We start from the raw sequence: 14,661 nt of genomic DNA on the forward strand, positions 1-14,661 counted from the left end.
ATTTTTTAAAACCCGTTGTTTTGTGCCGGATTGATTGTGCAAGCCAGTTTAGGTGACAATATATGCTAGGAACATCTATTTTTGTAGTTTTTGCTGTTGTCTGGGGAAAAAAACACCTGACAAACTCCATTATGTCACCAGTACCCATCCTGCTGTCACTGTGGAATGTGATGCTCACATTTTTTGGAACATGTCTATTTAAAGCAGCGAGGAACTGCTGATAGGGCTAAGTGTGATTAGTTTTAGTCCAACTGAGAGACTCGACGGTTTAAACTAAATTGTCTGAAATAAGTGCACATGTTGGGATGCCAAAACGTAGTGTTTCTTTCTTTTTTATTTAATTAGACTTTGCTAATACTAATTTGTGATGCAATCCTTATCCTATATACCCATTTCAAGATCTCACGATTCACAATTTTAAAGTTGCATCCCATTTTAAACAACTCTTTCTCTGCCAAGGTTAAGTTACGAGGTTAGTCGCTTGTCTGCCAAGATTTTCAGCCGCAAGGTCTTATTTTGAAGAGCCCAAAAGCTAATCCGGTGAACTGGAAGTAATAATGGGTCATTTCCAGCGTTAGCGGGCTAATTATTATTCTTTAGTCAGAAACTGGGATCTTTTTTGATTGAGCCCCAAAAACATTGATGTTCTGTATGAACAGTATGATCACCTCAATCTGAGCCTCAATTCAGAGAAAAACGCAGCTAAAGATCTTGCTTTTAGTTAGTCCAGTTGAAAACATTCAATGATGTCACAACGCGGAAGCAAAGCGTTGCCCAGGCGACGGAGACGCCAAGAACCTGTAAATGTAAGACTGGCGATTCTGGATTAATTATAACCTAATAAGTCGACCAATGTCGATCTTTTTGTTGTTGTTTCTATCCCACGATTTTGTAAACAGTGTCAATTATCTAATGTAATCCTGAGCGCTACACTTCCTCTGCCAACCTGGGGGGGCAGCGGACTGACCTCATGCTTCCTTCTATGCATGAGGAGTCCAAGCTGCTTCTTTTCACCTGACAGGGGAGAGTTTCCCCGGCCGGACGTAGCGCGTGGAAGGAACACGTTATTCCGACCAGTTCCTTTCCCCTCCATCAGGCGCCCCGGCTGGCCAGGGGGAGGTAGCCAATGTCGATCTTGGCGAACTGTGACTTTTTTTTTAATGTCATCCAATGTCGTTTTAGGCAGAGAAAGAGTTTTTAAAAAGTAAAAAACAAACAAAAAACAGTCCGATTCTTGGGTTTCGACTCCTCCGATTGTGACAAAGATACATTTTCTGACAGAGATGGTTTGTGATGAATGACAATCACTACAGAAAAGAAACGGGACACATCATCCTAACCCTTCACTGACCTGCAGTGGTTGCCACACTCCCGATTGCAGTATTCACTGTCCCAGTCGTGGCTCTGAGGCCCTCCGGGGCCCGGGCCAGGGGACTGGGACCCCCCAACGCTCTTCTGGTACTCTGATTGGAGGTGGGAGAAACTCTGAGCACAAAAGTGGGAAAGAGAAGGGGGGGATGGGGGGAGTTGAACATTAAAACCCTGAGGCCGTTTCTACAAAATGCATGCCTTCTAAAATCAGTTCACACTTTCAAGAGTTTTCTAAAATGTAAAAAAAAAAAATAACATAATGTACAATTGCTCTCAGCATGTCACGAAGATACGTGCTGTGCGCTTGTACTTAACTGTACTAGAAATATCGTACGCCTTTGGCGTGCTCAAGTCTAAAGAAAAGAAGAAAAAAACATTACACTAAAAACTCGGCTTCTCATCATGCACCTGTAACTGAGTGGACGCACGTGTCAAGTGATCGGGGCCAATTATCCCAGATGTGGCTGGAGCAGCTAGATGTAGCCAAAACACTCTAGAGGCGATCGACAACAACGGGAGGTATGATTACATCTAACGCGACTAGCGACTGGACAGCGGGGGGCCGTCTAACACAAGATATTTTCTTAGAATTGGACGGGATGATTTAGATCGCAAGTTATTAACGTTTTAAGATTTCCGTTGTCGTCGGCCCCTTTCATGACGACGCCAGGCCCAGGAAATAATTCCTAATTCCATTTTTCCCATAGACATTTCAAAGATAATTTATTTAAAGACCTTTTAAGCGTCGTACAAAGCCAACTCGAGTTGTGACAAATCATGACAACAAACACAATTTTTGGGCCGAACAAATAATTAGAAATAAGAAAAAAACGGCAGGTACAACACTTTTTGTGTTTCTTCTTTGTAATTATTTCTTTGGTCCAAAATACTGTGTTTGTTGTCATGATTCTCGAGTTGGCTTTGTACGACGCTTAAAAGGTCTTTGAATAAATACTTTTTGAAATGTCTATGGGAAAAATGCAATTATTTTCAATTATTTCCTGGGCCTGGCGTCGTCATGAAAGGGGGCGGGACTGCGACGCTCTATAGAAGTATATGTAGAAGATTGGACTGGCCCCGTGAAGTGAACGGAGTTGTCGTAACTCTGTCTCACTCTATGGCTCTGCATACCGGGAGTGTGATAAATAAATAAATAGATAATAAACAACAGAGCTATATTCATATAGTTGTTGATGGCTCATTCATACTGGCCTTTTATTCACAGTAAATCTCTGGTTTCAGCCAAACGGACCTGAGTACTCAGACTGCTCTTTGTGAATAAATAAATAAATAAAAAGCCAAACTACAAGCTCAAAACACGACGCAATGCATGCGTCACATTTTGAGCGGGTATATTGGCTATTTTTGGCGAATGTTGCTCCAAGAATAGGCAAGCTGGGGTTCAAGTGGTTGATCTGCTTTTGCCTCGGTTAAATAAAGGTTGAAAAAAATGAAACGAAATGAAACAAAACGCAACGCAACGCAACGCAACGCAACGCAACGCAACGCAACGCAACCAGTGACGTACTGTACTGTACCTGCTGCCCAGGGGGCGGGGAGTGGAGGGAGGCCTGCAGCCCCATCTGGTGGGACTGGCCGTGCTGCTGCATGCGGATAGGCTGATGGCTGAGGAGGGAGCTCTGGTGCAGCTGGGACAGCTGCTGGTGGTGGTGGTGGTGGGGGTGCAGGGGCGGGCTGATCTGGAAGGAGGACGGGGGGGAGGAGGAGGAGGGGGGGGGGCAGCATCCCGGACTGGCTGAGGGTCCGCGACAGGGCGTGTCGCGGCGCGTAGCTCTGCAGCTCGGCGAGCCCCGGGGGGAAGGCGGCGCCAGCGGCACCGGGGCCCAGGTACGGCGAGGAGGAGGAGGGCGGCTGGCCTCCGGGGGGTGCGCTGTACAGGGAGGGAGGGTTGGCCGGCATCATGTTGTGGTGGGGCGAGGGCAGGCCGCCGCCACCGCCGCCGCCGCCCGGCAGGCCGCTTTTCGCGTCCACGGGGTCGTACGTCTGGGGAAGGAGGGGGGAGGTGGGAGGGTTAAAGATGGAGTGCCACGATTTTTTTCCACCCTAAAACATGATCATCAGGTATTATTATAATATAAGGAGGAAGAACTTTTTCCAAAAAGTGTACAGTATTTATTAAAATCATGCTTTTATGTGGACACGCCCACCAGTTCATTAAGTATGCCTGGTTTGCCTGGTGGGTGGTGATAGGTGGTCATCCACCTGAACTGAAGCCGCACCCACAGCTGTAGTTGTATGATAAAGGGGGAGGTGTTAGGGGAGGGGCTGATAGTGTGATGTCACTATATTACTGTTTATTTCATTGGCCCGTTTGACTGTCAAGGGTTCAGCCTCCAAGAAGAAACCCTAAATACAAAGTTAATACACCATTGCACATAAAAACGACTCCAGGGTGTCTAATAAAGTACTGTCATAGACACATGAAAAACTGGTGGCTAGCGACAAAGCTAAAATAAGGTAAAATATTTCCAAAAACTCTGGATTAACGCTCACTTATCAAATCTTGATTTATCGCCCCTGGTTACACGTGCATTATTAAAACAATCTTGTTATTTCGTTCATGGCATCCAAGAAGTTAAGGCATTGACAAATGAGTTTTCATCGATACCAAAAAGGAACTTATGGAAGGCTACACTATACGTTAACACAATCAAGTGATCATTCAAATAAAGATGCTCTGCATGAAAAAAATGCACACGCGCGGTTAAGTGGTCAGATGGGTGGGCCATGTGGGTGAACGCTTTGAAGACTTTCAAGTGGGCCCTGGATGCAGAAATGGTTTGGAATTAGGCACTGTTCCGAGTCACCATAACAATTAATTTAGCCGTGGGGATCAATAAATAAATAAAGCATTCGGTTCAATTAAATATTGATAGCTTTTGCGTCTTTACCCCAGGGTTTGTGTTGCCGCTATGAGACTTCAATTTGAACTGTAATACACTGCAGCCGAGCTTTAATTCATTCTAAAATATTCGTGTGGGTATTTCAGTGGTGAGAGGGAGGGGGAGGGGGACTGACATGCAACACAAGACTCCAACGTGGAATCCAATAGAGCACTGGGCATAACGGGCAACGGATAAGGGATCTCTTAACACTTTGAGAACCCTCGTGTCTGTAGTCCTTCAGCGCCATGATTCACATCAACTACAGTTGGAGGCCATCGATATTGTCCTTTTCTTTTTGCTGAGGTTTGCGTGATCTGCGCAAAAGGACAGTTAACCCATTTTGGGGCGGGAACCCCTTTTGGTGTTTTAAACATTATGTTATAATTTAGCTATTGAAAAATAGCAGATCTACAAGCTCATAGCGCGCCACCGAGTGGCGCGCTACGAGCTTGTAGGTCTGCTATTTTTTTTAAATCGTGAAAATATTTATTTCAGAAAACTGGATTTTTTTTAAAATTTTGAGGTCAGGCCTAAATGGGTCAAATGATAAGGGACAATATCGGTGGCACCCAACTGTACAAGAGCCCCGCTTCCGTGTGCGTCACATGCCTCACAGAGACCAAGCCGAAAGCACATTGTAGTCTATAGCAGCTGACCATGTTGTTTATCTTTAAAGCACATTGTAGTCTATAGCAGCTGACCATGTTGTTTATCTTTAAAGCACATTGTAGTCTATAGCAGCTGACCATGTTGTTTATCTTTAAAGCACATTGTAGTCTATAGCAGCTGACCATGTTGTTTATCTTTAAAGCACATTGTAGTCTATAGCAGCTGACCATGTTGTTTATCTTTAAAGCACATTGTAGTCTATAGCAGCTGACCATGTTGTTTATCTTTAAAGCACATTGTAGTCTATAGCAGCTGACCATGTTGTTTATCTTTAAAGCACATTGTAGTCTACAGCAGCTGACCATGTTGTTTATCTTTAAAGCACATTGTAGTCTATAGCAGCTGACCATGTTGTTTATCTTTCGCCAGAAACGGTAAACATGGCGGCCGCGATGCAATCGCAAAATCACTATTCACATCTGAACGCCGGACGGATTTGACAAAAAAGAAGGATTTTGGAGTATTTTTCAAAGAAAACATGAGGCAGGAAATAAATCATAATGAGTGGATTCCAATGGGGTGCGCGCGCATTTCGCCTTGTGCCTGGAGGGACACTGAAGGTTGCCTAGCAACCTGGGCGCAGTAGAGCCACAGCCTCTCTCGTTTTGTTAGTAGTTTTTATTGTATTATAAAAAAAAATTGCACACATATAATAGGCACATATAGGCACATCAACAGCATATTCAATAGAACTGCTTTGCTTGTCTTTTCTCACACAATTGTGCAAAGGTGCATAATATTAATATCATTCTCATCGCTGTTGGGACCTTGAATGTCTGAAACCGTTACGTTTCAGGAAATGTACAAATTGACGTGACTACTGTCAGTCTCACTTTCACTTTCTTTCTTTCTTTCTTTCTTTCTTTCTTGAGAAACGTGAACACACACTTTCTCTCTCTCTCTCTCTCTCTCTCTCTCTCTCTCTACGGTAGTATATATGTATGAAATACGTCCAGTCTTTCTCATTAGCTGTCAAGCTTGCTGAGGTGATGTATGGCTGTCTGCTGTTTAGTAATGGCTTACATCTATCCCGCACAGCCGGTGAAATAATCAATGTTGGAGGGAAAGGGGAGGGATGGATAAAGCAGAGGCAGAGATACATTTGCAGGGTCAAGTGGAAAATGAAATGCTGAAGAATAGAGGGGCCAGGGAGGAGAGAGGACATGGAGGGTGGATGTGCAAAGGGGGAGGCATAGGGCTGATTTGCTGCTCCCATATTTGATTTCGAGGCAATATTTGAGGATGATGCACGGCAACTATATGAAGTGCCGTGCGTGTGTGCGCGCGCGTGTATTATGTGCCGTTTGTGTTTGTGTGTGTGTGTCGTGTGCGCCGCACGCGCACACGCGCACACGCACACGCACACACACACACACACACACACACACACACACACACACACGTTATATTTAGGCAATTTCTATACGATTTTGTGATTTCATAGGGACAGGATTTAGACAGGCATCACAAAATGAAGTTCTAATGGAGTTTGCTTATGTCTTTGCTGTTGTAATACGTCAGAAAAACAACAAAGAAAGGCAACAGGTGCATGCCAAAGATGTCTTTGTTTTTTAAACGATGCTCCAATTACCTCCAATTCCTCCTAGTGCCAAATTCATTCAGAAAAGAACCCCTCATCGGTAATTAAAACAGCAGAGAGAGATAGAGAGAGAGAGAGAGAGAGAGAGAGAGAGAGAGAGAGAGAGAGAGAGAGAGAGAGAGAGAGATTTTGAACGATGATAATTCAGTCTTGCATTCTGATTGGCTGGTCCTGAATGAGTTTCATGTTTGTCAGCCAAAATGGCTGCCAGTCAAAGCGGAGTACAGTGCAGTCAATCAAGGCTCTGTGTAGGAGAAGTGACGTTGAATGTCTAATTGTGCACACAGACAAGTGATTAGAATCGTCTTTGGTTAAAAATAAGCCACGGTTTACAGAACGCTGATGAATCATCTATTCATGCTTTAATCAAGGTGCTTGTTTTCACTCCTCCAGCATGACAGGAAGTCAGGAGAGGGGGGGAGAGAGGGGGGGGGGGGGGGGGTGGAGAGAGGGGGGGAGCTACAGTATCGCCTCTCCTGTGTAAAATGTCATATGTTGTGTTATTCCTTGCACATGGAGGAACATGGTCTACGTGAGGAAGCTGCCCTGTGTTGTATCCTTCCTTGCCCTGGGTAGTGACGAGTCGGTCACATTCGGCCAAATGTGACCGACTCGTCACTACACTTCCATGTGCAAGGAATAACACAACATATGACATTTTACACAGGAGAGGCGATAGCTCTCCACTGTCCGGACAGAGGCTATCTCCCGAGTGTTTGTGGAGATGACTGATTTATCCTGTTGTGCCTTGATCAAGTCCATGCACAACAGGTGCGCAGCCACACCCAGCTCTGAGTCCAGTTCTAGTTTGACTCAGGCCAAGTGTGACTGTTTAAATCAGTCATCCTCCATCTCACAATGTTCTATTGTTCTTGTTCCTGTCTGCTTCTGTGATTTGTGTCCTGTAATGTATCTTTTGTAATGTATTGTGTATATGTCTTGTCTGTATCTTGAACGGTGACGTCATGGACGCAAAACAAATTTCAGTGCAAGCTGACAATAAAGTTGTATCGTATCGTATCGTATCAATAGGCTATATGCACATATGGCATTTTGGAAAGAACTTGGGCCCCTCCCCTACTTCCTTCAAAGGTGAAGGCTCTGTTCCATTCTGGTCAAACAGAGTCAGGGTGCTGCTATTGTGTCATGTTGGCTCACTGGAAACACTGCTACACCAGTGGGTCTCAAAGTGTCCTTGAGTGGGTTCCAAATGGCCCTGTACAGGTGTGTATAACTCTGAGAGTTATGGGGTCCTTGAGATGTAATACAAACTTTGAGAACCACTGCACACTAATTGGAACAGAGCCTTAATTAGTATCATCGGTAACACCTGCGAAGGAAGTAGGAAGGGTAATTCTGTGTGCAGATCCTGTGTGTGTGTATGTAAGTTATATAACATACTCTACCATACACATTGGTCAAATGTATATTTCCTTCATTAAAAAAAAGTTTAAAGACTTAGTGAAATGGCTTTTTGGGCATTTTATTTTGAAGTTTAAAGTCTAAAATGGAAGGCTGTAATATGGTTTCTTTCAGAGGAAGTAATTCAAATTGGATGTTTACGGACTTTTGATATTCCATACTAGAAGAATGTGTTACCTTTATTTGTAGTTGTTACGTCCCCACCAAAAAGGTCCAGGTGTTATTTTGTGCAAAAGTGCATTATTGGCTATTTCCCCTACCATAAGCCCTCAATGGGGGTTGGGTTTTTGTGCTAATTCGCTTATTTCCATCGAAATAAGTAGTAAAGTGTGCCGCTTAATTGGGACGCTATTTACATTATGAAGAGAGGATATATACAAAAAAAGGTGAATAGTGAATAGTGAATTAGCACAACACCCCAATGCCCCATTCAATTCAATGCAATTCATTGAGGGCTTATGGTAGGGGAAATAGCCAATAATGCGCTTTTGCACAAAATAACACCTGGACAGCTTTGGTGGGGGCGTAACAACTACAAATAAAGGTAAGAAAGCCTTCTAGTATGGAATTCTCCTTTAAGTCTGTCTGTTGGTTTGGTTTTATAAATATTTGGTATATTAACAGAGCTTTGCGACTAAAAATTACAGTCACACGTCAAAAGAACACAGGCTCTACTGGTCAAAAGAACACACGCTCTTTTCCACAACATGTTTTGGACATTTCCACCTGCCTGGCAACGACAATATGCTAATGCAATTTAGGGTTATATGTTATCCAAAACACGGCAGAAAGGGAGGGAAATGTGGTGCAATGCACCAAAGTGAACAGAAATATGTTTATACAGCATAACCAGCACAACATACACACAACGCACACACGCACGTGCACGCACGTGCACGCACGCACGCACGTGCACGCAGTGACGCACGCACGCACGACCATCACCCTGCATGCTGCGTGCGTCGGTGCTGGTAAACGTTTCAAATGATTCCATGCAGTAAAGGCAGTGGTGGAAAGTAACTATGAGTACATTTACTTAAGTAGTGCACTTAAAGTACAAGTTTGAGGTATTTCTACTTTACTTGAGTATTTCCAATTTCCAGCTTTACTTTTAGTTCTACTCCACTACACCTCGGATCCAAATATTGTACTTTTACTCCACTTTGTCCACTGCTTTATTTGAAAACTTTAGTTACTAGTTACTTTGTAGATTTTGGTTGTTATTACAAAACATATACATTAACCACTTCAGCCCTACAGTATATATACACTTCGGCCATTTGCAAATATCCAATCTACGTGCTTGTAGATCTGCTATTTTCAAAGGATTTGTATGTATACTTTTGAAAGAGTACTTTTTCCACCACATGAGTGTGTAGCACTGCAACAAGCAGAAAACAGTGCGGCCGTAAGATATGTACTGTACATACTGGTCATTTAGAATTTGATTTCAGCTAAGTGTTCTCCAATCTTCTGGTGAAACAACCTGCAGCCGACAGAATGCAGTAGGTGTCTCTAAAACACTAACACCCCCCCCCCCCCCCCCCCCCATCAGGGGGGACGGGCCACACACCTGGAGGACACAAGGGTAATGGCCACTGCTGCTGTTATGGCCAGAGTGTGCGTGCGTGCGTGTGTGCGTGCGTGCGTACTTACATTTTATTATTTCTCCCCATGTCGCAAATCGGCTGTGGTTAGGGCCTAATTTTCACTGTTCTCCTCTGAACACACACACACACACACACACACACACACACACACACACACACACACACACACACACACACACACACACACACACACACACACACACACACACACACACACACACACACACAATGTTGTGTATATACCGGTACCCTTTCCCTGGGATGAGAACAGGGTGGATGGCATTCTCTCCATCTAATTTATCATCCCTTCCATCGCCAGTGACCCATGTATATCAGAGACATGACTCCTTCGGCCCGGTTACCTTGGAAACCAGACTGGCTCTGTAGGCGGCCAGGGCTTTCAGGTACTCCTTCTTAGCTGCCTCCGTTTTCCTCTTGTACGCCTGCGGGAGAGAGCCGACACAACAAAACAACAACAACAACGACACTTGATTAGCCCATTGAAACCTGTATATATGAGACCATGCAGATTATTCCTCACTCAAAAACCCACCTCTTTCAGGATAGCTTTCCCCAGCTGAGGTCTGGTTAAGATGTATATATACCCCCTTCCCTCGTCTATCCTTTTATCTTTTTAACCTTGCACTGTTATTGTATCTGTTTTGCTTTGGGGTTTTTTTTCTGAATAAAGTCTGTTCCTAGTGTTCTTATATGTAAAGCGCTTTGGGAATTTAGAAAAACGCTATATACATTTGAGCTATTATTGAGCTATTATTATTATTACAAAATAATAATAAAGCAAAGATACGAGTTAAAAGCGGTTGCTGTGAAAGAATATATACATGTATTCAAAGATTTGCGCCACATTATAGCAGATCTACATGCTCAGAGCGCAGCACCGAGCTTGTAGATCTGCTAATTTTCAACAGGTGAAGTTTAGAATGAATGGTTAAAGTGGTTCAAAGCTATAAAGTGACACAGATGCGTCGTCAGGTCTAAATGGATTAGAAGGTTGACGCCACAGGGCTGGCGATGGCCCGAGCTAAGTTCACGTTCACCCACAGTACCCGACAGAGGTGGGAGAAGTAGGGGAGAGCCTGCATGATTGTAACGTTTCCCCATGTTTCACTCTTTTACTCAGATATCCTTTTGATTGATTGATTGATTGAAACCTTTATTTCAGGGGAATCCAATTGAGACCAGGGTCTCTTTTTCAATGGCGCCCTGTATACAAACAAGAACCTTTACATTTTTACATACATGACATGGACACACAGTACAACAAATATAATACACAAGCACATACACACAGAAACAAAACCTTGTAACCAAATGTTACAGAAAGCAGGTGCATATGCCTTCCTCTAGTGTGAGGTCAGTTAAGAGTCTCTTAAAAGTAGTAAACGAAACAAAAACATTCAACTTCAATTTGTATTGACAACCAATCCATAAATGTGGAGCATACACCCTGAAGGCAGTATCTCCCAATTTAGTAGTAGTTTGTGGTACCTTCAATAAAAGCATATCTTGTGATCTAGTACCATAAGCTGATGTATTGAGATCTAGCAGTTTTGTTAAATACAGAGGTAGTTTACCAATTAAAGCTTTATACGTGAACAGGGTAGCATGTTGTTTCCTTCTAAGAGCCAGAGAAGACCATTCTACTGAGGTATATACTCATATACTCATGTTATTACGACGTGGTGACTTTTACCTACATACATAACGTTGCTGTTGGGAGGAAACACCGAAAACAAACTTTTTGAGGTTTGTTTGTTTGTTGCATAAATCAGTGCTATTGAACACCCTTTACGTCTGTGTGTTTGTTAAAAAGAAATATTGAACCAATGAAAAATAGTATAAAGCGCTTGGGACAAGGCCTCTTAAACTCCATTGGACCCTCAAACTGTCTGCTAAAGCAACTAACTCCACCACCTGTCCCCCTCTCATGCAAGTAAATATACTGTCACAATACCAACTTCGATGAGGCAGTATTGCATTGTTTAAAAAAAATATATATAAGGTTATCTTCATTTCCTTTTTTGGATTGTTCGCAACTGTTTTACATTGGTGTCGTATGTGATAAGATACTGTATCAGACATAAGGAATTTATTAAATATTACCAGATGTACCAGTTTGAGCGTTTGAGTGAGTTCAATGTGAAAATACATCCATTACACAAATAGAAAGTTTGATTGATTGAGTTGTACAACATAAAGAAAGCAGCAAATGAAATAAATAAATAAACACTCATCTTTTACTTTCTCTTCAACCTAAAACATGAACCTTGGTTGACCATGAAACCTTAGTCCTTTAATCAGAGCTGAGCGGAGCCGAAAAAAAAAAAAAAAAAAAATAGGCTATCAATAATTCCAAAACGCATTAGAGAAAGAGAGGCAAATCTGAGACCTTCTGAATGATCCAATCAACTGATGTGGTAAAAATCTGTGAATTAAAGCTAATACTTGTCATTCACATGAGGCTTGAAGCTGGGGAAAAGTCCACTCTTAAATCAGTAAAGGAAGACTCAGATCTCCTTTCCTCTAGTGTGTGTTTTAATAGACTGATGTGTCTGCGCGCGCACGCTCGTGTGTGAGAGAGAGCATGCGTGTGTATGTGTGTGTGTGTGTGTGTGTGTGTGTGTGTGTGTGTGTGTGTGTGTGTGTGTGTGTGTGTGTGTGTGTGTTTGAACGCAGTGGGTGATTACTGATCTTCTATGAGTGACTGCTTGTGGCCTGTGAAGGGGGTCTCTCTTCTATCATATCAATGGGACGGGGCTAGGAGAACCATTAAGCCTTCGTGTTGCCAACAGTACTGTACAATGTTGAGGTATTTAAAAAAAATACTTTTGCTTCTACACTCCACTACATCTCAGAGGCAAATATTGTAATTTTACACTATACATTTGCTTGAAAACTTTAGTTATTAGTACTTTGATTATTATTATTGTCTCCACCAGGCCGAAGGCATGGGGAGAGAGTATGTTTTGCACTCTGTCTGTGTGTCCGTCCGTCCTTCCGTCCGTCCGTTACCAGCTAATCTCCGGCACCGTTAACCCGGTCGATGCCAAACTTTGCACACACACTCCCTGGATGCCAACGATGAACCTCTGCCCCACATTTTCCAGAACGGCCTGTTATAGCGCCACCATGAGGCAGCTTTTCACATTTTTTACCTAAAACTGCACCGATCTGCGTGAAACGTTGCATGCACACTCCCTACAGGCCAAGGAAAAACCTTTGACCTGCATTTTCCGCATCTGCCTTTTATAGCGCCACCAGGAGGCCGACTTTTGTAAAACACATTTTTTGATATTACTCCTCCAGATTCTGTCCACAAATCTCACAAATCGTTACACAGTATCTCTATAGTCATGTCGGATCTGTCTGATATTTCATATTCCATCCCAATTGGCTATAATTGGATTTCAAAGTTTGCAAGATTGCCCCATTTTGAACAAAAGCCTCAAATCATGAATGCAGCGTGCAATTTATGTGATTTTTGCAAAACACATTTTTGGAACAAAATGCAAAATGCCTCAAATCATCCAATTGCCATCAAAGGCTTATGAAGAAATGGCACCCTTTTCACATTGGCCTATTATTTTGAACAAAAGCCTCAAATCATGAATGCAGCGTGCAATTTATTTGATTTTTGCAAAACACATTTTTGGAACAAAATGCAAAATGCCTCAAATCATCCAATTGCCATCAAAGGCGTATGAAGAAATGGCACCCTTTTCACATTGGCCTATTATAGCGCCACCTGGAGGCCACAACCTGACCTGGCTTGGTGGAGACCTGTGCCCCGAGGGGCACTTTTTCTAGTTATTATTATTATTACAAAATATACATTAACCACTTCAGCCCTATAATACATTTTGGCCATTTGAAAATAGCCGATCTACAGGCTCACAATGCGTCGCAATGCGATGTGGTTTTAGATTTTAGCAGTGAGCCCAGTGTCTCTGATGTCATGGACACTGGGCTCACTTCCTTCCTTAATGCACTGCTCCTCCTTGTGTCTTACTGACAGAACAAAACAGAACTTTTTTTTGACAGAACAAAACATTCAAAGTCAAAGTCGTACGATTAGTAACACACGTTGCCGTTGTTCTCCGCATTTGACCCATCTCTTGGAGCGGTGAGCCGCAGCGTGCGGAGATAGGGAGGGAAGGAGAACATGAATCATTAGTTGATTTGACCCCCCAATCCAACCCATTGATGCTGAGTGCCAAGCAAGCAGGGAGGCATTGGGTCCCATTTTTATAGTCTTTGGTATGACCCGGCCGAGGATCGAAGCCCCGACCTCCCAGTTTCAGGGCGGACACTTTAACCATAAGGCCACTGAGCTGGTTCAAAACATGAGTAATTGGTGTTCTGGGAGTGACATAATCAGGATCTGCATCCAATAATCTGCCGTCAGTCAGGCTCTATTGGGTTATTGTGTATTTACAATCTTCTATTATTTCCTCTCCACGCAACGGCTTTGACAATTAAAACCAGACATAAGAAGAACAAAGATAGCAACCCCAAAAAAAAGCCCACAAATGCTCACCATATAACACATAATCTCCACAAAGTAATGAACAGTTCCTATTGAAAAAAAAGGAACAGAAAAAAAAAAAAAGATAAAGTTGTGGCCTTATCCTTCACCCCTTAAATATTGATAGAGATGATGCCGGGCTCTTTAATGAACCCCAAAGTACTCCCAGCAGCTTTAATTTCAAATTAATTTAACGCAGCTGCTAATGATTCGCAGCGACGACGGATACTTTTTAAATAAATTACCATGCCTAAGGATTTCTAATTATTCCAAAGTGAGTGGATTCATTAGCAATTTGAGCCGTCACGAGGCTGCAGGTCGGGCCTGAATTAAAAATAACAAAGCTTGGAGCCAGAGAGCATATGCCTCCCTCGTCAGCCTGACACAGAGGTGTCCCGCCTGAATTAGCCCCTAATTGTACCTTAATGAAATGTTCTTGTTTGATAACCAGTTAATTACAGGAGACAATAACTCCCATACCCTGCTGACACTGAAGGGAGCGATTACCCCCTCCGACCGACCGGCCGACCGACCGAC

At 43.1% G+C, this 14,661-nt stretch overlaps 1 protein-coding gene across 1 annotated transcript in view; it reads right to left on the reverse strand.

Annotated features, from left to right (window-relative positions):
• The window catches only part of tox2 (TOX high mobility group box family member 2), a gene marked incomplete at its 5' end in the record, with an annotated part of 168,293 nt that overhangs the window by 1,152 nt on the left and 152,480 nt on the right, over window positions 1–14,661 (reverse strand). Inside the window, 4 exon segments of the mRNA XM_079510748.1 lie at window positions 1,352–1,485; window positions 2,910–3,098; window positions 3,100–3,375; window positions 9,941–10,021. Of these exon segments, the coding sequence (XP_079366874.1) occupies window positions 1,352–1,485; window positions 2,910–3,098; window positions 3,100–3,375; window positions 9,941–10,021 (680 nt within the window).

The sequence above is a fragment of the Electrona antarctica genome (genome assembly GCF_951216825.1).
Source record: "Electrona antarctica genome assembly, chromosome: 9".
Taxonomy (NCBI): domain Eukaryota; kingdom Metazoa; phylum Chordata; class Actinopteri; order Myctophiformes; family Myctophidae; genus Electrona; species Electrona antarctica.